Here is a 23,864-nt window from a genome sequence, read left to right as displayed (position 1 = left end):
TCATGATCTCGTGGTCCGAGAGTTTGAGCCCCGTGTCGGGCTCTGTGCTGACGGCTCGGAGCCTGGAGCCTGCTTCAGATTCTGTGTCTCCCTCTCTCTGCCCCTCCCCACTCACACTGTGTCTCTCTTTCAAAAATAAATAAACATTTAAAAAAAAAACAATTCTAACAGATTTCTATGTTTTCCCAGCACATAAACCGGGAGCAGGCAAAAGTTAAAGAAGGCAGGGAGTTGGGGCTACTCCAGACAAGCATTTTATCAGCAGAAGGTAGAGGAGGAGGCCGTGCTATGAAGGAAGAGGCGCCTGCACTCAGGGCTCAGACAGACTCAAGTTCAAGTCCTGGCTGCACCACTTGATATCCGGGTGGCCTTGGCAACATGCTAACCAGTAGGCCTTCCATAAACATCCAAATGCTTTTTGAATTAAACAGAATTGACTAATTGAATTTGGCCCAGAAGGAGCCTTGGGATTGAGAGGCAGAGGGCCTAGAGGAAAATATGGGGGTGGGGTGGGAGAGGTCTCCTGCAGAGACTTGCTGGGAGCCAGACAAACTCCGAAGGCTCAGAAGTGCTATGTGCTTGGGTGGGGGTGTGGGGAGGGAGCAGGGGCGGGGGCAGGGAGAGACACACACAGCACATTAGCAGATCCTGCCCAGGGGACACTCCTGCTCCCACCTGCAGAACCCCCACTCTGTAAGGAGTTAGCAGGGCCTGCCTCTTGGCTCTGCACTAAATGCCGGAGACATTCAGCACCAGCTGAGGCCCCAGCCGGCTGAAAAGGGCAGCAGACGCTCTTCTCTCTGCTTTGGGCCTGTGGTACCTACACACTCCTTCCAGGAGACTGCTTACGGAGGCAGATCTCTTTTCTTCTTAGAGATTTCTTCTGGGATGGAAGGGGGAAAAAAACCCAAAGGCAAAAACCCAAAAACAACTCCCGGATGCACCCAAGGGCAGCCCTGGTATCAGACTCAGGCCTGTGCATCCCAGGGTGGGTGCTGTCACCCTTCACCACCGTCCCAGGCCAAGAGAGGCACTGCCACCCCCCACAGGGACAGGCGCTGGGCTCTTTGGAGTTTTCTGGCTCTCACTACCTCCTGTCTGCAAGGGGATGGACCCTAAGGCTCAAGCAGCCCTCACCTCTACCTGAAAGTGTAGCCCTTGAATCAAGGGCAGAATGCCTAGAGAGGCAGGGGGCAGGGGAGGAGAGTGGGCTTTGAACCCAGAGCGCTGTCAGATTCTAGTTCACTCTTTGCCCATCATGGTGAGCCTGTGGGCAGACCAGGGGACTCCTCCTGGCCTTGTGTACAACAGGCGGCACAAATCCCCTTAAGTTTCCATCATATACAAGTGAAGGTTGGTGATGCTATCTCCTGGGAGGACGCCCTGGGGGCATCGGGGGGGGGGTGTAGAAGTGGGTGCAGAGACGGCCATTTTGCATCCAGAAGTCTGAGGGCAGGCAGCCCTTGGGGTAAGTGGGTCTGAGTGTAAGAGTCATGGGGCAAGACAGCTGAGAAGGTAGGACCCCCAGTTGAGACCAAGGTGGACTGTGGTGGGGGACAAGCCCCTGGGACCCTGGGCCAAGGGAGAAGGGAGAGGGTAGGTGACCATGCCAGGGCACGTGGTGTCCAGAAGGCAGGGAAGGGAGGGCCGGGGGCGTGAGACCAAGCTCTGGTGAGTCCATAGAGCAGGCATGAAGACCACCCCCGTGGACTGAGCAGCATGGGAACCTCATGGAGCCATCTGGGTGAAAGGATGGGGCACGGTCCTGAGGGGTGTGGCTTAGAGACAGGGAACAGAGACAGCGCTGTCAAGGAAGGGGAAGAGAGAAAATGCAGCCAGAAGGCAGATGGGACTAAGGGGTGAGGGGGCTTCAAGGAGACACCCCCATGGAGGTGTTAGGGTGGCTTTGTACCATGGCAATGAGGCTAAGCCCACACTTCATTTCTAAGAACTCCCTTGTCAGTGGGTTCCAGGTTAGGGTTGGCCACAGCTGAGATCCACGAGGTCTGGAGGAAGGATGGGGGTACAGCACGGTCCTCTTTCACGGCGGGGGCAAAGTCACAGTGTTTTTCATCACAATCATTCCTTCACGGTGCTGTCCATTCCGTGAGCCAATATATTTCCCCATGACAAAAGCCAGTATTTCGAAACGATGGCACAAAATAAGGCGTGGGTAAAAAAATACCCGTTCACAGTACAAGAGAGACCAGTGGATTTTAACGAACAAAAAAGGGAAAGGTCTTTGATCTGGTTTCGGATTTCACGTCGCAAGGAACCTTAAGAAACAACCATGTGTCAAGTTTCTGTGTAATATCAAAGGAGAGTATCTACAATCAGCGGAACAGACTTTTCGAACCGCCCTCCCTTTTCTAACTGCTTTGTGTGAGGCCAGATCTCCTCCACATATTTCAAGCAAAAGAACACATTGCTGTAGACGTGTCTACGCAGAAGCATGCATGCGGCCCTCCAGCTGCCTCCCGTTAAGCCAGACAGGACAGAGGTTTACAAAAGCGTGATCCCACCCTTCTCGCTGTCTTATTTTGGAAAATAGTTATTTTTGATAAAAATAACGGGTTTACCGTTGTCAATTTTAAATGGATTAAAAATTAAAACATTTAAAAGTTTTCTGGCCTTAAAATTCCTAGGAAGGTAGGGGCACCTGGGTGGCTCAGTCGGTTTAAGCATCCTACTTCCACTCAGGTCATCATGATCTCACGGTTCATGAGTTCGAGCCCTGCGTCAGGCTCTGTGCCGACAGCTCAGAGCCTGGAACCTGCTTCAGATTCTGTGTCTCCCCCTCTCTCTGCCCCTCCCTGGCTTGTGCTCTCTCTTGCTGTCTCTCAAAAATAAATAAACATTGAAAAAAATTCTTTTTAAATTTCTACAAAGGTAAATATATATATACATACATATTTATACTTAAATATATAGGTATATATATACATATATATACCTATATATTTAAAGGTTTGTGTGTTTTTGAGAGAGAGCACAAGTGAGGGAAGGGCAGAGAGAGGGGGAGACAGGATCTGAAGCAGGCTCCGAGCTGACAGCAACGAACCCGACGTGGGTCTCAAACTCGGGAACCTCGAGATCATGACCTGAGTCAAAGTTGGGTGCTCAACCGACTAAGCCACCCAGGGTGCCCCTCTAGCAAGACAAATATTGATAGATACGACCCACATAAAGAGCTGTTCTCTGGGGTCCTCTCCTGGGGGAATTTTTTTGGGGAAATTCTCCTGGGGAATTTTTAAGGGATTAACCAGTTCGGGAAGCCTCTATGCAGGACAGCAGGTATGCCCCCACTCAGCCTCCGCACTGCCCTGTCTGCGGCTCCCTGCAAGGTGGGCAGCCAGCCCCTCCAGCTCCCACGGAGCTCCTAGAGCGGGACAAATATAAGCTCTAACTGTCCCCACGGGTTCCAGTTTGTCCACACTCTCGCCTGTGTCCCACCCGGCCTTCCCTCTCCCTGACCTTACGGTGACTCTGGCCACAGCCCTCCAGAGATTTCAAGGCTCCCCCAGCTAATCGTCCCAGCTCGGTGCGGCTGGTGCCATCACAACCCCTGTCCCGTGTCACTCACCGTGGCTCTGCTCCCCTGACCGGACTCCTCTGCTCCCCTAACTGGTACAGGGGTGGGTGTCTAGGGGAACATGTGGAAATGGCGCTGCAGGGACAAGCAGCGGGGAGGAGAGCAGAGGAGGGCGTCCCAGGGAGAGGGAGAGTGGCACAATGGCACAGGCACCAGGGGAGCCACCGCCCACTGAGGTGCCCTCCACTGATGGGGGAGGGGAGCCGGGGGCGGATGGTGGCGGTCCAGAAGGCGGCAGGCAGGTTTAACTCAGTCCCACCCTCAACTTTGGGATGCGGTGATTTGCAGCCACTGTCTCAGAGGCCGCGGCTCCATAAAGGCAGAGAGGCCCCATGGCCGAGCCGCCTTCTCTCCCAGGCTTCATTGTGGTTTTTTATGAGTAAACATTTCTCGATAAAGACTTACTGTCTGCAGAGACCCCTTTATACCCCAAAGGTAAGGGTTTAAGTGGCCTTATAACTGCCGTTACTTATCTTTACAACGGCTAAAAGGAGTCCGCTCAAGAACAGGAGCTTTCATTTCACTGTATATATTTTTAGTGACTGGTTATAAATCAGGCGCATCCCTGGGGCTCAGGGTCTGGGGTCTCCTCCATTCCAGAAGGCCAGTCTAGGAGAACCGTCCCTGCTCCCCTGTCCCTGGTTCTCAGGACTTGTGGCACAGGCCTCAAGAAGGCAGGACACAGGCCCTTGTGTCTGATGACGCACCGAGGGGATCTTCGGGTCCCTCAGACGTGTTTCTGGGCCCTTCTTTGAGCAGCAGTCTCTTTCCCGTCGTCCTGTGCTCCTTCCCATCACACCTACTCGCTCAACACAGCCTCTGACGAACTCATTCCAACTAAGGCACTGAGGTCTGACAACAGCCAAATTCCTCGCCTCCGTTTGGAGAAGCATCCATTGTACCACGCGCACGTTTGCTGGAGATGAATCCGAATTCCTCTCTAATGACGAAATCGCAGAGAGGGACACAGCAAAGGATTCCCAACCCCCCCGGAATTGCCCTCTGCAAGCACCCACCACCTCTATCTCCAGGTAGCAGGTGCTTCCCACTCATATCCCCCATGCCCTTACGGCTCTGGCGCCTTCACCCAACTTCCAGGCACCAGCACCTGTCGTTAACTGGCGGATTTCTCTGCCTCCCAAGCCCCCTTTGCCTGACAACAGGATAGGCCGGAAGTGCCAGAGGGGCCCTCAAGCGAAGACTGACAGGGGTTGGCATTTAGACTTGGCTCTCTTGCCCCTTGGGTGGGATAGATCTCGCGGGGTCCCGGAGCCTCCCCCAGGATGAAAGGTAACTGGCTTGCTAAGGTGCCCTCCTTCTCCTGCCTCCGCTCCCCTGTCCCCTCCCTGCCCCTCCAAACAGATCACGTGTGCCGGAATCCTCATTGCAGAGGCTCTAAGCATTGCAACTGGGACGCCATGTGTGCAAAGAATCTCAAATCCGGGGCACAGTCTGAGGGCCGGGGAGGCTGGGGGTGACTTCCTTCTCAGGACAAGGTGGCCCAGGGGGCTGGCACAGCCCGGTGATCCGGTAGGGAGAAGACTGTACCCAAGAAAGGCAGGACGCAGTGGGGGCCGGGGAGGGAAGGGGGCACCAAAGGATGAAGGACCAGATGCGTCTGTGCACACAAGACCCTGGGCGAGAGAACGAGCCAGCAGGCTTGTGAAGTGGCTTGGGGCAGCCACGCAGCTGAGAAGTCCTTTTTTCTTCAGCAGGCTTCATGCCCAGTGTGGAGCCCAACACGGGGCTCAAACTCACGACCCCGATATCAAGAGTCGGATGCTTAACGGGCTGAGCCCCCCAGGCGCCCCCCCCCCCCCAAGCTGGGAAACTCTTGCACAAGCAGGGCCAAGAGTCTCAGTCTGACCCTGGGCTTGATTCTCTCACTCCCAAGGCACAGCCCAGCTGAGGGGATCGGTCTGTTCCCTGTGTGCAGCCGGGCCGGTTCTAGGATGGGGGAAGCTCAAGGCCAGGCGGGCCGCCTGCCACATCTCCACCCGGTACCCACGCCACCCCCACCTCCTCTGGGAAAAACTTTCAAAGGCCACTCTTGCCCTCCCCACAGCCCCAAAGCAACGGAGTTCCTAGAATCACCGCACGGGCACAGGGAAACACTGACTCTGTTTTTTCTTTGATTCCGTTTTTTTAAGATCCCAGAAGCTTCTGATTCCTCCCTGGGGACACATGCACAGAAACCACGTCTGACCACCCACAGCCCTGCCAGGACATTTGGTCAGCGTTAGTGACGTGCAGGCACCAGCAGGGGAGTTCCAACGCCTTATGTCCCGTGGCACACTGAGAATCCTTCCGCACGCTCCTACAGATGTCACACGGGGATGGGCGGTGGCCACCAAGGAACAGAGGGCTTGTGTGTCCGAGTTCAGCGCCCTCCCCCACCCCCACAGAACAAGGCCACGGGCTCCCACAGGTGGGAGCCAGGTCGGGCCTGGCAATCCACTACCAGAACAATGACCCCTGCTTTCAGCCTCCAGAAAAAAAAGCAAAGCAAAAAAAAAAACAAAACAAAACAAAAAAAAAACAAATCCTCCCTGCTTTCAGACGGCTCTCGCCTTCACTGCCACACCAGAGTGGAGGACGGGGTGCACAGACCGGCCGAGGTGAGGGGAGAGCTCCCCTGGGCCAGCTCTGAGCATGATGGCTCAGGAGGAATGTTCCAGAAACAAGGAGAGAGGACAGAGCCTCCATGTCAAGGATGCGGCTGGGGGAAAGGGGATCCCAGCAGCCTGAAGGCCTAGGGTGACATTCCCCAGGCAGAGGCCACGGGCTCCCCCAATGTCTCCCCCAGAGCTGGAAATGCCCCAGAGGCCCACTCTGGGGTGATGGCTCAGAAACACAGAAAGGGCCTGAGGTCCCCCGTGCTGGCACCGCAGTTGGCTCTTCCAGGGCCCCCACGAGAACAGCCCAGTTGTGGGTCCTCCGCCCCAGTCCTGAGCTCAGCCCCACCAGGGAGGGCATGCCAGCCTCACGCTGCGGACCGAGGAACTGCCCCCGTGTCCTCGGCGCTCAGGGCCCAGGGCGTCTGGCCCCACAGGCCCCACCGCCGCCGCTCGGGCTGGATCCTGGCTTCTCCACACAGGGGTGGCCAGCCGGGCCGTGGTGCAGGTGAGCGCCCCGCCCCGTAGTGCAGGGGTGACCCGGGGCCAGCTCACCAGCCTTTCCTCCCCCAGCAGCGGAAGCGGTTTCCACTCTGCCTCACCAGCACATCTAAGAGAGGCAGTGGCTTCCACATCCTTGGGAAACGCAGGCGAGCCCAGTCTCCCCGGATGGAGGACCCAGGCACCATTCTCCGCAGTGTGGTCATGTCTTCGGGTATTTCCGGTCTCGCCCGCCCAGGCCATCAGTTCTGGAAGAACGGGACCCTGCTCAGGGCTGCTGCATTTGAACGGGGGCCTGACACCCTGCTCTCAGGGAGAAGTGTGTCCTTCCAGGCGACTCGAGCAAATGTCCAGGGCATCTAGTGGCGTCTAGAACACTGCTCAGCACACACGAGGCCCTCAATGAATGCCATATGCGGAAAGACGGAAGAGAGGCAGGGTGGCAGACAGAGAGGGAAGGAGGGAGGGGGTCTGACAAGCAGAGAAATCCAGCAGGAATCACCTGCATTTTGTTTGTGGGGATGGGATGCCTCAAGTCACAGGATGCCAGTCAATCTAGCAAAAGTACAAGTTTATTCTGGATGTCCCTCCCCCGCTCAAAGCCCTTCCATGGCTCCCTACTACGCATGGTCCAAATTCCTCTGCAGGGCATTCAAGGTTCCCTACAGCCGTTCAAAACTCCCTTTCCAACTGCAGCTTCCCTCCTACCCTTTTGTGTGAAGCCTCCCCTCCAGCAGATGCTCTGGTCCCTACCCTGCACGTGCACCCTTGCATCCTCGCCCCCAGACCTCTGCTCACATCCCCTTCTCAGGACCCTCCCCCACATGTCCCGCCTTCAAGAAACCCTCCTGAGTGGCACCTACCCCTGGAACTTTCCGTCACTTCCCTAAGGCTTTCACTTGGCACTTCTCGAAACACTTCCTGTTCCCCCATGGGCAGCTCAAAAGGACAATGAGTGACCAGGTGACTCCAGATGCAGCCCAGAGGAGGAGGCCCCGGGAAGGGATGACCGGAGGAGTGCTCCCTGTTTCTGAAGAGCCAGAGCTCCGACCCCATCCACTGGTGAGTATCTACAGGTTCCCAGAGCCCCTAAGGTGTCCCCCTCCTGTCAACTGGCTGAAGAGAGGTGGACATTTTTATTTGGCCTGCCCAGCACCACCTGGGGCCCATTCTCCCATGCACAGTCCTTACGGTCAGGGAGGCTGACCCTCCCCAGACCGCCAGGTGTCCATAACAGCACATGGTCTGGTCACGGTGACTGGCGCACAGGGCGAAGGGCGTCCAAGGCAGGACGAGGAGAAGATGCCCTGGACTTTTGCTAGAGTCACCTGGAAGGAGACACTTCTCCGTGAAAGCAGGCTGTCGGGCCCACGTACACCCACAGCAGCTCCTGGCAGCCAGTGATTAGAAGATGCCTGCATGGCGACCGAGGGGAAAGCCAACCAAGAGCGTGCAGACTTTGTCCCAAAGACATCCCTGGAACCTCAAGTTCAGCTGGCTGTGGCTTCCCAGTTATGGAAGCCGAGAACTCCATGTAGCTTTGGAGGGTCTGAGTGGGTTTCTGTCACTTGCAATTGAGTGACTTGGTTTCCATCAGAGAAGAGCCATCCTTTCAGGCCTAGGTCTTCCTAGATCCTCGTATATCGCAAATGTCCCTCTTGGGGTTCCGTTTAAGCTGGCTGCCCATCCTCCACGGGCCTGAAGGGGAGCACAGGGTTGGGGAGAGGGGTTCCTGGGACTCTGGAGCCACAGGCTGGGACTCACTGAGGACAGGGTGAAGCCATGGGGTCGAGGGAGGGAAGACAGTGGAGGGAAGGAGGAAACGGGGGACTCTGGGCCAGGACGGCGAAGGTGGGAGGGTGCACCCGATGACTGCCACTCCTGCCACACAGCTGGGTATGCCCCCCCACCGCCCCGCCCCAGGAGCTGCAACCTGCCTGACACCCACCCTGTGCAGATGCTGTTCCGAAGGGGGCTTGGGACAGCGCTCACAGGTTGGGGACCCCAAGCGTGAGCTGGGAACACCACTGATTCGCTAAGGCCCACCCACCCTGGGCACCGCACCCCTGGCGCTGGCTTGGGTGCCCCAGATCTGCTTCTTACCGGACCTGTCGCACACTCACTGTGCGGCCTTGACAAAACATTCCCCTCTCTGGGCCTCAGTGGGCCTCATGGCCCCTGAGGCTCCTCCCTCACAAAAGCACAGAAGAATCTAGCCCTCTCCAGCCGAGGGCATCACCGAGCCCTGAGCCCTGGCCCTTCCCAGCAAAGCATTTGATTTCAAGCAGGACAGGGCCGGGCACCTCCCCGCCGCCCCCCGGGACTCATCTACCTGGAGAAGCAGGTGGGCCTGGCGGGGCACCCTGGCTCGCAGGCTGGCCATCTCTCCCAGCCCTGCCTGACCCCGGCAGCGCCTGCCGCTGCAGGGCCCACAATGCCTGCCACAATCAATTATTCAGAGTCCGAGGGAGGACGGGATCTGGTGATAAAGGACTGGAAGTTAGCTGGAGGCTGGTGCTCTTTCTAAAGTGATTTACTCAGCTCCCTCCAAACTCACACCCTTAATGTAATTATTTACTTTGTCATTAAACACCCTCCTTCCACTCCAATTATTTTTAGAGCTTCTGGAGCCTATAGAATTGGCTGGGGAGGCTGCTCATTGGCCAGGGGAGCTGGGTCCTCCCTGAGGGGCAGCATCGCTCACGCAGCCTGGGGACTCCTGGGGACTCACACTGGGGTTGCAGGCCTCACCCAGGCCTGCACCTGGTCATCCCTAACTCCCCCCTCTCTTCTTCCCTCCCTCCCTTCCCTCCTCCTTCCTTGCTCCCTCCCTCCCTTCCTTTTTAAAACGGAGATATAATTCACATACCATAAAATTCACCCTTTGGAAGGATACAATTCAGTGGTTTTAACTATATCCACAGGGTTGTGCAACCATCACCACAATCTAATTCCAGAACACATCATCACCCAAAAAGGAACTCCATATCCATTAGCAATCTCTCCCCGTTCCCTCCTCCCTTCTACTTTCCGCCTCTAGAGAGTTGCCCGCTCAGACAGTGACACAAATGGAGTCATACAATATGGGTCATCAAGGTTCGTACATGCTGAAGCACGAGTCAGTATTTCCTTCCTTTTTACAGCTGAATAATATTCCATACGCACGAGAATATACTACATTTTGTTCATCCGTTAGCTAACGGACTTCTGGGTTATTTCCATTTGGGGGGCTTTTCTGAATCATGTCACTGTGAACATCAGTATACAGGTTTCGGTGTGCTGTCTCCAGTTCTCCGGGGTCTGTCTACCTAAGAACGGATCACTGTCTCCTCCAGCCCTCCTCTCCATCCCATCCTAGGCTCAGAGCTGGGACAGCTGGGGCCTGGAAGGTCAGCGCTGCTGCGGGCGGCTGGAAAGTTCCGCACTGCTCTGGCCGCTAATGATACAGCCAGGAGCTGCCCCCGGCCCGCTCAGGCAGGCGATGCCACTATCCCGTCGCCCACAAGCCAGGCCCTCATGCCCCACACAGACGGCCAGATGAGCGTCATCACCCCCATTTCGCAGATGAGGCAAGGACAGCCCATGTTCATACGTGGGTGTGAACCCACGCCTGCCTGTCTCTAACTGAAGGTCCCCGTTGCTTTCCTTGTCCCCAACACGGCCAGGAGAGATGTGACCGGTGTGTAGACTCAGGGGTCCTACCTGTGTCCAGCCTCAGAACTTGCAGAGGTAGCAAAGTGCATGTTCGTCAGTCTGTACCTCCCTTTCTGACCTTTGTCTCGTGAGTCAGCTCTCTCAGCCCCAGGTACCCCAATACCCTCAGGCTGTCACTGGGCAGAGGCCTGGCACCTGGTAACCCAGGTCACACAGGGGGATCTAGGACAACATGGGCCTCTGCACAAACTTGCAGGCAAGGTGACAGCGGAAGGGTCAATTTCAGGCACTCGGCTGGGACGTGGTCTCCTGCCTTCACCACCATCACACCATGCAGGACCCCTGGCTCTGCCATGCATGAGGCTTCCCCCTGAATGTTCCTTCATTTCCAGAATGGCGGGAATTGAGGAAGGTGTAAAGTCTGTGCCTGATGTCCTCTGCCCAGCACCACCCAAAACCCAAACCCTCCTCTCAAATGTGACTACTCACACTGGGATAGAAATCAGACCCAGAAATGACCCTCCTCAGACCAGAGGCCTTGCTGCCCGGCGTGAGGGTTTCACACTTCCCAGTCCCCACAAATACAAGCTGATAATCCATGCGCACTGGGGAGCAGGGCCAGCCAGGACAGTCTCAGGGAAAGAGCCAAAGGCAGTTTCTCAAGACAGAGCCCCTCCAGCCTCCTCTTCCCTGCCTGTCCAAGAGGAAAGACCAGCTGAGCCTGCAGTGGGGTCCAAACAAGCCATGTGCACCCAGAGCCGGGCTGGATTGGGCCTCCAGCATCCACACGTGGTTATGCAGCAGCCAGAGGACAGACTGGGGGCTCCTGAACATGATATCCCAGGGTTCCCCAGTCCCAAGACAGCAGCTTATGCTGGGGCTGAGGTGTGCAGGCAGTCTTTGCCCAAGGGGCTGACAGACCCACTCTCAGATCCCAGGACCTTTGCACGTGCTGCTCCTTGGGCTAGAAGGCCGATATCCCCCTCGTACATCACGGGCAAGCTGCTACTCCTTGTGAAGATTCTGTTCACATACCTGTGTGTTCATTCACTCTCAAATGTTTATCGGATGCATATGTTGCTACTCTCAGAAATAGTTCTAGAATAATCATAATAACGGCAAAAACAATAATACTGAAAGCAACAGTTACTATATACAGAATGCCTACTATATGCCAGGTACTATCCAAGCAATTTATGCTGGTTATCTGTAATCCTGGCCCTCAAAAGATAAGTGTGCTGTCCACTTCTAAGGTGAAGCCACTGGGGTTCAGATCAGCAAAGGATACACAACCGGGAAGCAACGGAGCAAGGATTCAAACCTCGTCTGTCCAAGCCTGAGCTTCAGCCCCCAGACCATGCCGGCCACCCGAGCTGGTGGTCCCATGCGCCATTCCTTGTGGCTTGCCCTGAATCCCGCCACACTTTGTAACACCACTTTAGTAACCTCTCCCCAACCATCTGATCTGAGAGTGCGGCTGACCCCCCTAGGGCCTCGAGGCAGAGAGGGCACGTGGCTGGCTGCAGGCAGCGGACTTAGCAGGGCCCTACTCAGACATTAGAGACTTTCCAGGTCCCCCTCCTGAAATACTCTGATCACTCCATACATCAGGTAAGGGGCCACATCAGTGTTACAAGTGGGGGTGTCTGGTTTCTCCATAGGGCCACAGCCCCTGGGGAAAGGGACGATGGCCCCTCCTTCTTGGATGCCTCCCCCCACCTCACCCGTCCCTGCCCCCTCTGCTGTTGGCACAGGCTTCAGAAAGGGCAGCAGTCCATTTCCTTCTCAGTGAGCAGAGGTCACCAACTCACACACACCAGCCAGAAACACACAGTGAGGGTCTGAAGTGGAAATGCGTGTGCGCCAGCCTCTACAACCCAGGGGGAGAGGCCAGGCGGTCCATCAAGAAGGCTTCTAGAACACAGATGCATTGCTTTGCCCTCCTTTGCCCGTTAGTGCGCATTCAGAGGCTCCAACACGGCCACAGGACCTCGGCTCGCAAGGTCGAGTGGCCACATAACCACTAGGAGCCCCAGACACTGCTGGGCCTCCCTTCTGAGCAGTCCTTCCCTCATCCCACTGTCCGTCCCTGCCATGCCTGGCTGCCGGACCCAGGGACCTCCTCCTGGACCCCTGTCTCCAGCTTCCGGCTGCAGGTAGCGCTTTTGAGCAGACACTGACAATCTGATGTGGCAGGGGTCTGCCTTAAACCTCTGGGACTGGTTCCCTGAGGCCTGGGGGTGAGGGGAGAGTCTAGGCACCCCGCCTGTCACTGAAGCAGGAGCCCCTCTCAGGCCACCCCCTGAGTACCCCAGCTTACAGCCACACGGGTCAGACGCTGATTCCCAAGCCCCTGCACTCCCAAGGGGCCGCTCAGCTGCCCTGACACCCACCCTTTCCTCTTTTCGCCTGGTGAGACCTACACATCCTTACAGGCCTAGCTCTGATGCTGCCTCCCCAAGAAGCTTCCTGGGCGGGATGGGTCACATCTGCCCAGTGTCCCCATAGCGCTCTGTTCTCTGTCCCCTGATGCCTTCAATTGGGTGCTCCTGGAGGGCAGAGGCAGAGTCTCTGCATCACCACGTCTCTGACGGGTGTTCCGGAACCATCTGCGGGACGCACACAAGCGCTCAGGGAACCCAGAGGCACCCGGGCCGCTTCCGGAAGGCCACGGGTCCCCCTTCTCTTTCGGGTATCCCGCTTCCGCCCCAAACACCAGGCCTGACTTCATTATCTTCAAAATGTTCCCAAGATCAGAGGCAGGGAGACCTGGCCACAAACATAAAATAAATTATCCCCCCACACCAATGATAAATGGTCCTATTAGCAAACCAGATTGTTAAACTCCGATATAACAGAACGCAGGAAACCGGGGCCCATCCATTCTCCCTCTGGCGCATACTGAGTTGTAAATAGGTTATTTTGTGTGTAAATAACACATTAAAACACAGCATTAGCTGTGTCTTTTGATAGAGAGGAAATTGTTACAAATAAATAATTCCGGACAGGAATGTAAAATAAGCCAGATTTAATAGTGCATGCCTGGTGCAGCCGTGTTAAACATGACTAAAATGATAAACCCCAGAATATACTAATAGTAAACTATGCACTGACATCAAAGTAATGAGGCTGTATTTTTACCAAGCTTTAGAAATGCTAAAATTAGTTTTGACAGAACCAAACGTCAGAAAAATGTCTCCAACATAAACACCATCAATTCGGGAAGCCGGGGTTTGGGACAGGACCGGGGGGCAGGGCAGGGAGCAGCTGTGTCCCATCCCATTGGTGATACCCGGTGAATCGATTTCCGGTCCCAGCGGTGTCACTAGACGAGTTTGTGCTTCGTGTCTCTGGACCTTGGCTTCCACATGTCTAAAAGGAACAGATTTGAACTATATGATCTCTCAAGCTTCTCCAAGTTCTATAATCGGAAAGGACTTTGAAGCTTTCCCCAACTCTGCAATAGTTAAAACACGCACAGTGAACCACAAGAGATGAGGCCACGTTTGCCAAGGGCCCAGGGGGGAAACAGGAGCCGGAGCCACCAGTGCGGCCCTCAGGCACTTTCCTTCTCTGTGAGCAGAGGTCACCAACTCACACGCGCCAGCCAGAAACACACAGGGCGGGTCTGAAGCAGAAATGCGTGTGCGCCAGCCTCTACAACCCAGGGGGAGAGGCCAGGAGGTCCGTCCAGAAGGCTTCCAGAGCACAGGCCCTGCGCTGGGCCTCGAACGCTGACGTGAGATATGGCGGGGGCGGCCATGTTGGGGCTAATGGGGGCATCTGCTCTGATGCTGGACGGCAGCTGTTTTGAGTGACGTTTAGAGCGGCCTTTAGAGGACGGGGTCCGGGATATGCCAAAGGAATGGGCATTCAGACTCATGTCACTAATGTTTACTCTGTCAGTGCCGGGCCCTCTGATAGCCGCTCTGCAAACGCTCTCCCATTTCTCCTCGTCGGAGCCAGATGTGGTTATCAGTATTACCCCCAACTGATGGCCTTGGGAAAAGCTAGCCGGCTTGCTCCAGACACCCATCTGGCAGTGGGGAGCAGGAAACAGCCCAGGTCCTTCCTACCACACTCCACTGAGGGCCAGAAGAAGCCTCCAACCCTCCCCTCTGCCCCAGGGGCCCCGGCCCTCCGGCACAGCCCTGGCACACGAGACCTCACTGGCCAGGGCATCGTGAGTCCCTCAGAGCTCCCCGGAAAAAGCCCGGGCGGTCGGACTGCGTCCCGCTCCCTGGGTGGACAGAGCTGTCAGCGAGGACCGAGCTCTGCTCTCGGAAAAAGTCTGATGGGAACTGGCTGTTCCATGTGACTGGGCCATTAAAACAAGCTCAGCCGCAGCACCAACGGCCATCCTGAAAATCACTTAAATAAGAATAATTGCCCATTTAGTCACACCTGAGTGCATCCTCCAGCCCAAGGCGAAAGTGTGTGGCCCCCGCAGAGCAGTTCGGGTAGGCCGGGAAGGCTGGGCCCGCTCGGCAAGTTCCAGAGGGCCTCAGGTGGGGGAGCCGGGGCCAAGGAGCAGGCCAGCCCAACTGACCCTGGTCTCCCAAGGGCCTTGGCGACCTGAGAGGGAGGAGGCCACAACAGCCGACCGGCACACACTTGGCATAACGTCGTCAGACGCCGCTCACTCAGCAACCGTTTGTCGGCCGTCTGCCTTGCTGGGCCGGGGGCGCAATGGTGACCAACCAACGCCCTGCCCGTAGGGCATCCTAGCGGGAGGGCAAGAGGCAGAGAGAGGGCAGAGACACCAGGGTCTCGGAGGTACTTATCAAGGACGGGGCTCCAGGTGACTTGGGTACATTTCCTCACCCTGGGCGCCTCAGCCAGAATGCTCACCACCTGATTCCCTTGCAGACTATGGTATTGGCGCGGCATTCCGGGACTGGCGGGGATGTGTCACCGCTGAGCAAAAAGGTGCCTGGAAGCAACTTTCAAAGAAGCCAACAGGGCCGGTGGACAAGATGAAGGGGTGGCCAGTGCAGTCGGAGGCACAGAGGCCCCCCCGCAGCAAGGAGCGATGTGCTGGGAGCCGCACCGTAACACGCAGGGCACAATGCTGCCCGCGCTGACCGGCGGCACCCGGTTAGTGCCCCACCTCCAGGGATACACTCCATGCCTTGGGACCAACCGCATCCAAAGGCTTGGGAAGCCTGCTACACATACACATGCCCGGGGCTCCAGCCTGGGAGGTTCCGTTTCAGCAGGTCTGGAGTGTCCTGGGAATCCGCATTTATGACAGGTGTATCGCAGGATTCTGAGGCATGGCCAGTTTGGGCAACCTCTGGTCTGATCCCACCCTCCAGCGTACAGGGGAGAAGGCTGAGTTAGCAAGGCCAGGGACCCACTAAGGTCGTCTACCCACGACAGCCTGTGATAGTGAAGCAAAGCAGGACAGAAACTCAGGCCTGATTTCCAGCCCAGGGCTCCCTCCACCACTCTCAAGCAGGAAGACAACAGAAATCTGGTCTTCCTACAACCTGTCCGGCCTCAACAAGTCAACTAGCAAGAGTCGCCAGTGAAGGGGAGACTTTCTAAGTCAGGCGGAGCCTGCAGGCCTAGAAAAGGAAAACTGGTGATAGTTAACAAGGCAGAGACTGAACCGGGATCTCCACAAAGAGCGAACTTAGCGCCTGGCATTTTATGTTGCTAACGCAAGTAATTCTCACAACACCGTGATGTGGGTGCCATTATTGTGTCCATTTTACAGATGAGCAAACTGAGACACAGACCTGCCCAAGGTGAGCAGAGCTGGGCCTTACCCAGGTGGTATGGCTGCAGAGTCTGAGCTGTTTCTTAAGGCTATGCCGCACCACCTGTGAGGTACCCCATGCCAGGCAGGTGTGAGCACATCGTGTCTCCCACAATGTTTGTTCAGCAGCTCCGCTGTGTGACTCCCACTTTACATATGGAAAGTCACACTACGCCTCACGCAGCTAGAACACAGAGGGCCCTACAAGTGCATCAGAATCCCCACAGCTCGCTGGGCCCCACTCCCGGAACACTGCTCCAGGAGGCCTAGGGTGGGGTCCAACTCCCAGGGATGCTGATGCCGCTCGTGGGGGACCTCAGTGGGGGGACCCTGGCCCAGCACACAGTGGGCACTCTGCAACAGTTAGGTGTTAGCCACTGTAGGCGCCTCGCAGAATTTCTAAAGCCCGTCTGGCTGTTTGATCTCAGGGACTTAGCAAAGCTCTCGGACAGAGACCCGGCTCCAAGGTTTATGGCTCCAGACTTTCCGATCGTCCCAGCCCAGAGGCCTGAAGTGGCTGGGTCCCTGGGGCTCAGCTGAGGCACACAGACAGGTCCAGAAATATTTTTGGAAAGAAAATCCACTGCCGAGGAGGAAAATGCGACAGCATTTGGGCAGTTTCGGCGTAAAGCAATGAAAAACATCTGAATCAAATTGCCTTTAAAATTACGCCATTTTAAAAATTAAAGGGGGAAAAAAGCTCTGGGCCAAAATGGGTTTTTTAAAGATTTATGGCCTCCAAAGTGTTAGCACCACAGCTAAAGTCGCCAGGAGAGGACCTGCCAGGAGAGGACCCGCCAGCCTCGGCTTCTGCCGTCTGCTCTCCGGAGCTGCTCCCGCCAGACAGGTGATTCACTGAAACCTTCCCCCAGTCTGACCACAGTGCTGCTTCCTCTCTGCTACTGTCCTGTTCCGCGGGCTCAGAGAGGTTGCAACTCTGAGTGGAAACGCCCAGCCCCCAGCACGTCCAGCCTCGTGACACTCCAGGAGGTCAAGCAACAGAGGCCAGTCAAGCCACGTGACTTTTCGGGGCCCTCCGCAAATAAGTCACAGCCTCGAATCTCAAAGTCACAAAGAGCAGGTGCCGTTAGCCTCTTGGACAGATGTGTGACTTTCCGCAGCTGGGGCGGAGGCTGGACGATTACCACACGGTATCAGTGGGCTGGGCTTTAAGGCCCACGTCACCCACAAAGAGTCTAAAATCACAGTCTGAAAGCAAATACCAAAAAATGGCCTCTCACCACGTGACAGGGAAAGAGCCGGAGCCTCTGATCCCGCCCTCTGTTACAGCAGCTGGTGGCCTTGGGCAAGTCCCTTCCCTGCCTCATCGCTGTCTCTTTTATAAAATAGAGCCTTCAAGCGCTCAGGAAACAGACGTGCCTGCCACTCTAGCCTGGTACCCAGCAGCTCCGTGTGCTGGGAGAGGGTCAACAAGAGGCTGTGGTAGAAGACAGCGGGGGCAGGCGGCCCTGATGTGTAGCGTTTGCCCATTTTCCTCCCGCAACTCTTCCCACTACGGCCAACTTTTAGTTACGAACTGAAGGTCGAGGACGGCAGGATTGGAAGATGTCTACACTCCACTCCCACAAGTCAGCAGCGGCTGGCTCCAGCACACCCCGGCTTTCAGAGGGAGTTACATTCGAATAGAAGGTTCTAAAAGGCTGACGGTCCCTAAGAACCACAGGGATGAGCTTCCCCTATGCATCATCCATCACCCTGAGTCCCAACATCTGGACGGCCGTTGCTAACGGTACTTCCGGGGAGTCTAAAGTTGTGAGAGACGTAAGACAGAATTTGCATCCTGCTTTTTCTCGCTGTTGGAACGCAGTCACACCTCCCCACGTTACTGTAAAGTCTCCTGATGCACGTTTTCAGTGGCCACATAATGTTTTATTCAATAAACGTTCCATAGTTTGATTAATCAATCTCCTATCATCGAACACACAAGCTTACTGTTTCGTGGCTTATTACACGGTGGTCCAGAGGATGGCTGAGTCTTGTCTGAGGATGTCAGGAGCCCTGTGGTGAGCAACACAGGGACAGCCTACAAACTGGCAGGGCTGCAAGGTGTCCAGCTGGGGCGGGCAGCCTGTAGTTCAGGCCAGCTCCTGACCCTCAATCCCATCCCCTCGTCCCACCACCAATTCCAGGGCCTTCACCCCCACCACTGGAATTGTATGGCTTTGGCTCTAAGAGGGAACACACCTGTAGGTAGAAAGATTTCATTTCCACATTATTTTTCCACGGTGAAAAGCTGGAAACAGCCTAAGTGTTCAAAGGCAGGAGATCGTCACGAGATCATGAAGACTTTGGGTGACATCTGCCAAATGTTATCTGAACGTCCACCTCACGACACAGACTGGGAAAACAGGGCCCAGAGAGGAAAATGACATGGCCCCCAGGGATGTGGCAATTAGGACCCAGGCCAGCCCCCTCTGGGCTGCACCACTGGGCCTCCCTCACCCTGTCCTTGGAACACAGCCTCAAAGTCCAGGGCACCCATTCCATGATACCCCTGGCCTTGCCCCATGCAGGCTCCTGCCTGACTCTTGGAGGGCCCTCCCCCACAAACTGTGCACACAGGGCCACGGGGAGCAGGAGCAGTGAAGAGGCTCCCCAGGGTCAGCTGCACCTGACCGGAGACTCGTTGCAATGACAGGTCGCAGCCAGCTCCGCTGGAACCGCATCAGCCAGTAGCTGCTCCGGGCTCAGGGAATGAGGGGATGGGGGCCTGCAGGAGTGGGTAGGGCCAGCATCCTAGGGGGCCGGTGCAGGTGGGGTAGAGCAGGGTTGGATGCCTCCGAGGAACCACTGCACCCCAAGCTATCTGCCCGTTGCCCATCCCCCCAGCATCGAGATCCCCTCAGGCATCTGCCATTATTGCACATTGGTGACAATGAGGTCTGACGCTAGAGGGGCTTCCCCCCAATTACATCTCAATCACTGTGTAATTACTGCTTAAGTCTGTTCTCTGCTACTATGGCATGGCCGTAAATCTTGCCATGTGGTAGTTCATGACCCACTCACAGCTCAGGAGAAATAGACCCAGACCGTGGGGAGAACAGAGGCCCCGGGGCAGGCCAGAGATGCACGGAGGCCCAGGCTTGCCAGGGCTCACTGAGGCCTCGGAGACCCATGGATCTGTCCCTTAGGCAGAGGGACAGCTTGAGCAGTCACCACGGGGTAGGGGAAGCCTGACCCCAGGGAAGGAACAGATCACATGCAGACACGGCCAGGCCCAGGACAAGCCAGCCCTGTGACCAGGCAGCCTGGCCTCCCAGCCAGCCAGACTCCTACCCTCAGCCTCCCCTCCTCTGCTGACACCACCCTGTTGGAGGGCAGGGTGTCCACCTGGGGCTTTGGCTCCTACCTCCACCCCAGCTGGTCGCACAAGAAGGGCCTGGACAGCCAGTCTCCAAGAGGGACAGGAGGCGAGGGGCATCACCCAGGTAGGGAGGCCAAAGGCTGGCCTCGGGTCTCCCCCTCCTTCCTGACTTGGGCCACACATCCTAATAACGACCTCCAACTTAGAATCATGAACAAAAATAAAACTAAATGTAGTAACCACACCCCGGAGGTCCTCTAGTTCACTCTTGAAACCACCAACTCCTTCCTTCCCGTCTGAGGGTCTCCCCAAGTCCCTGGGCTCCAGCCCCCAGCTACGCCCAGCGCGGGTCACGGACCAGGAGCACCAGCATCACCTGAGTTCTGGAGAGAAACGCAGAAACTCAGCCCTGCCCGACTTGCTAAACTGGGCTCTGCACTTCAGCAAGCCGCCCCCCACCCCCACCCCCGCCATGCGTGTGCGCATCAAAGTGTGAGAGGCACTGCCCATGCCTGCACGACCACCCCGCGGAGGCAAATCTGTGCCTGAGCGGCAAGCAATAGGCCATGACTAAATGCACTTGAATAAAAAAGGGAAAGAGAAGAAATCTAAGACTCTCCACTCCTCCGAGACAGAAATAGTTTTGTGGCCTCCAGATGGACTGCGCGCACACAAGGGGAGGTCTCGCCTTCCCGCCAAACTTTCCCGACGGGATGCTGGCACGGACCAGTGGAAACCAGAGAGCATTTCTCTCCGGGGCAGTAAATGAGAGGCTGAGGCTTGTGGAGTTCTTCTGTTATAATTAAGTTGGCCAGAAATTCACCTAAGGATACTAAATTCTGTACCTGACCCTCTAATTACAGCCAGAGGGATCAGGAGACAATTACTTTCCAAAATAGTCCTTGGCAGGCCAGAGGCCCGAGGCTGTGTCTCTGGAACATCTCAAACGTGCCAACCGAACGCTCCCAGCGCCGCTCAGCAGACTGAGGGCGGCCGGATCCCCGAGAAACCTGCAGGCGAACGTCAAGGGGCCCGGGATCCCCGGGAGCAGGGGCGCCCTCCTCTTCGCCCCCCATAAACCCAGCATGCCTGCCTGGTGACATCGGCCACCGGCCTAATTAAATCCTAACGGGCTAATGAAAAACACCCCTGCTGCCCGCCGAGTGTGAAGAACACATATTACCTCCTTGGGCAGCCACCGCTGCCGCGGCCGCCGTGGCCACCGCGAGAGCAGAGGCCTTCCTGCCCGGGTCGGGGAAAGCGACACCCTCCAGGCTCCCACTTTTGGCGTCTTTCTTCTCCGTGGCCGTGACTGAGGCGGACGTCTCCATCTTAGCCGCTCATGGTCCTGGGTGACAGCCCTTGAAGAAAAAGACAAAGACGCTCAGCACCACCGACTGCCCCTAGACCCAGCCGGGAAACGCCGACCCAGATTCACGGCCGCCGCACGCTATGAAAGCTTAATTCTCTCATAATTGGGAAGGAGGGTTTAATTAATTTCGAGAATTATTAGTTCTGAGACTCATCTGGTCTTTTGAACGACCTCGTGGACAACAGCCGAGCATCTGCGTTGCCTTCGACCCCAGATTTTTAAAAATCTGGGCAGCAAGTTCTACTTTGAGAAATGAAGTCAGGGGCAATGACCGCCAACTGGGCATCACAGGAAAATGAAAACAGAGTAACAATTCCTGAGTGGTCCTCAAAGAAAAGCCCTCTTTTAAAAAAAAATTTTTTTTTTAAGTTTATTTATTCTTGAGAGAGAGAGAGAGAGTGCGAGCAGGGGAGGGGGAGAGAGAGGGGGAGACACAGAATCCGAAGCAGGCTCGAGGCTCTGAGTTGTCAGCACAGAGCCCGATGTGGGGGCTCGAACTCACAAACCACGAGATCATGACCTGAGCCGAAGCCGGATGCTTAACCGACTGAGCCACCCAAGCGCCCCAGAAAAGCCTTCGTTTTTCCTGTTCCTTCCCTGCTCACCAGGATCCATCTCTCGTGTACTTGTGTATATGTGTATTCATTCATTCATTCATTCATTCATTCAAACATTTTTTTCACCATTTATGCACTAGCACATATTCGGCCAACATAGTTTTCAGCCCCTATTATGTATCAGGCATTCTGTCTGGTGCTGAAGGTACAGTCCACGGAGTTTACATTCTACCTGGCAGAGACATGGTATATGGGCCGGGGGGGCGGGGAGAGGTGGAATAAACGTATATTTAGCTTCAGTTAGTGAGAGGTAGTGTCAATAAAGCAAGCAAAGTGGAAGGACAGAGCAGGGCAGAGAGGCAGAGGGCCCGCCGCCTTCGTCTCTGAGGTTGGAACGGGGTGCCACGTGAATCTGCCATGGAAGCCCACGGCAGCCAGAGGGCAGAGGCAGGAGCCACAAAGCTGGATGGGCAGAGGCTGGCTCGTCTGAGGAACAGCAAGGAGAGTGCAGGCTCTGGAAGGTTTTGAGCAGATGGGGTGTATGACAGGTCTCACGGGGGTATTGGGGTCACTCTGCTGTCGTGTGAGAGCAGATCTGGGGGAAGGGGAACTACCAGAGAGGCCCAGGAAGACATGATGGTGGTCTGAGATGGTGAATGGCGGGGATCACAGACTTTCCAGGGCTTGGACCGGGATGCAGGGCACAGGTAACGCTCCCTCTGTGGCTGAGTCCCGGGTCACAAGCAAGCCTTTCACTAATATGCCTCATCGCTGGCAGAAACTGCTAATCGAGCATTTGTTTCAAGTTACAGAATAGAGACACGAGCCAATCTTCTTAGAAGAAGAGGAGTAGTGTCACAGGTGGATCAGATTTTTGGCTGATGACCTGGATGAATGAATGGCCGTGCCATTGGCTGGGATGGGGTCCCACTGGGTGAGAAGCTGGTTTGGGGCAGAGATCAGGAGCTCAGTCTGGGCCATGTTAAGTTGGAGAGCCTATTAAATCACGCAGAGGCTGTTGGAAACACAAGTTCAGAGCTCGGGGGAGAGGTAGAAGCTGGAGGGAGGAATATGACAGCCACCGCACAAGATCTCCGAGACAGAGGGTGGAAGCCAAGAAGGAAAGTTCCGGAAGAAAGTTCCAGAGCTGAAACATGGACATTCCAACATTTCCAGGAAAAGGAGAAGAAACCCGCCAAGGAGACTAAGCAGGAACTGCCAGTGGGAGAAAGGAGGAAACGACCACCAGGGGAGCGTGGGGGGGGAAGGGGGGCCGGAAGCCAAGGCAGGAGTGAAACAGCCTGAAGAGGGGGAACAATCAGCTCCCTCCTAAGCTACTGAGATGGGAGACAGTGAAGCCTGAGGGCTGACCCGTTTCGGTCGCACGTGGCGACCAGGGTCCCTGAGTGGAGGTAGGAAAAACAGGCACAAACGATTTCATCAGGAAGCTTTGCCGTAAAAGCCAAACATAACGCAACAACTGGAGAGTCCGGAGGTCCGCGGTTGCTGCGGCAGAAAGGAGGCGGGGCTGGTTCGCAGGCCGGTGGGAAGGGAATGTTCTGGTAGGGAGCCCGTGGGTCACAGCAGGGCAGAGACCAAAGGCAGTGGTCAGCTCCATCCCCGGGGGCCTCGAGGTTAAATCCACATCTTCAGGTCCAGAATTTCATCCTGTTAGATCCGCACAAAACTCTCGTGTCTAGGTGGAAAATGGGAAAAGCCCAGAACGAAGGATGTGATGTATCAGAGACGGTCCACGGTCCTGCTGGCCTGCCAGGGGAAAACAACCCGCGTCCTGGACCCCCTGGTTTTGTCTGCACACACCAGTCTGTCCCGCTTCCTCAAACTTTCAAAACTCCCTGTCAAGAAAACCCAAGGCCGATGGGGGACAGAGAAATCTCCCTGCAGATTCTGGTGAGTTACAGGGTTTCCTTTGGCCCCGAGTCTATTGGTGTCATCTGGCTATGGGAACCGCTCACCGGCGACACAGCCCGGCCCGCACCCGCTCCGCCTTCTCGGCCCCCTCAGCCTGGCCACCCGGCTGCACCAAACCCACATCTCACTGCATTCTTCCTCTGGCCAAGGCCGCGCTGAACCCCCGTGGCTTTTAGGTAAAGTCTTCCTGTAGACTCCCCTGCCCACATCTCCTTCCCACCCAGACAGGTGTGACTAGTCTAATCCTGTCTGCCACCAGGCCCCCGCTCAAGCCATGCCACCCACCCGCAGTCCTTCGCCCTTTCTCTGCGGACCCCTACTCTTCCTTCAAGATGCCACTCGGATATCAGCTCCTCTGGGAAAGCCCCCCAACCCCTCCCCAGTTCCAGTCACTTCTGCATTGGGATTTCTGCACCAACCCAGCACCCTTAGGTTGTAATCATCACCTCCAGGTCAAGCTGACACAAAGCAAACTCTCAGAAACGCCTGGCAGAGAAAATGGACCTTTGTGGCAGGAAACCACAGCTCTTTGAAATGCAAGTGGTTTTGTGA

General features: G+C 56.0%; 1 protein-coding gene across 1 annotated transcript in view; it reads right to left on the bottom strand.

Annotated features, from left to right (window-relative positions):
- Positions 1-23,864, bottom strand: part of GLI2 (GLI family zinc finger 2) — a 255,689-nt gene that overhangs the window by 165,555 nt on the left and 66,270 nt on the right. The window contains exon 2 of the mRNA XM_049616226.1: positions 20,635-20,812. Coding sequence (XP_049472183.1) covers positions 20,635-20,782 — 148 coding nt within the window. The 5' untranslated portion in view covers positions 20,783-20,812. The remainder of the gene's footprint in view (positions 1-20,634; positions 20,813-23,864) is intronic.

This window comes from Panthera uncia (genome assembly GCF_023721935.1).
Source record: "Panthera uncia isolate 11264 chromosome C1 unlocalized genomic scaffold, Puncia_PCG_1.0 HiC_scaffold_3, whole genome shotgun sequence".
Taxonomy (NCBI): domain Eukaryota; kingdom Metazoa; phylum Chordata; class Mammalia; order Carnivora; family Felidae; genus Panthera; species Panthera uncia.
This window is presented reverse-complemented; position numbering and strand designations above follow the sequence as displayed.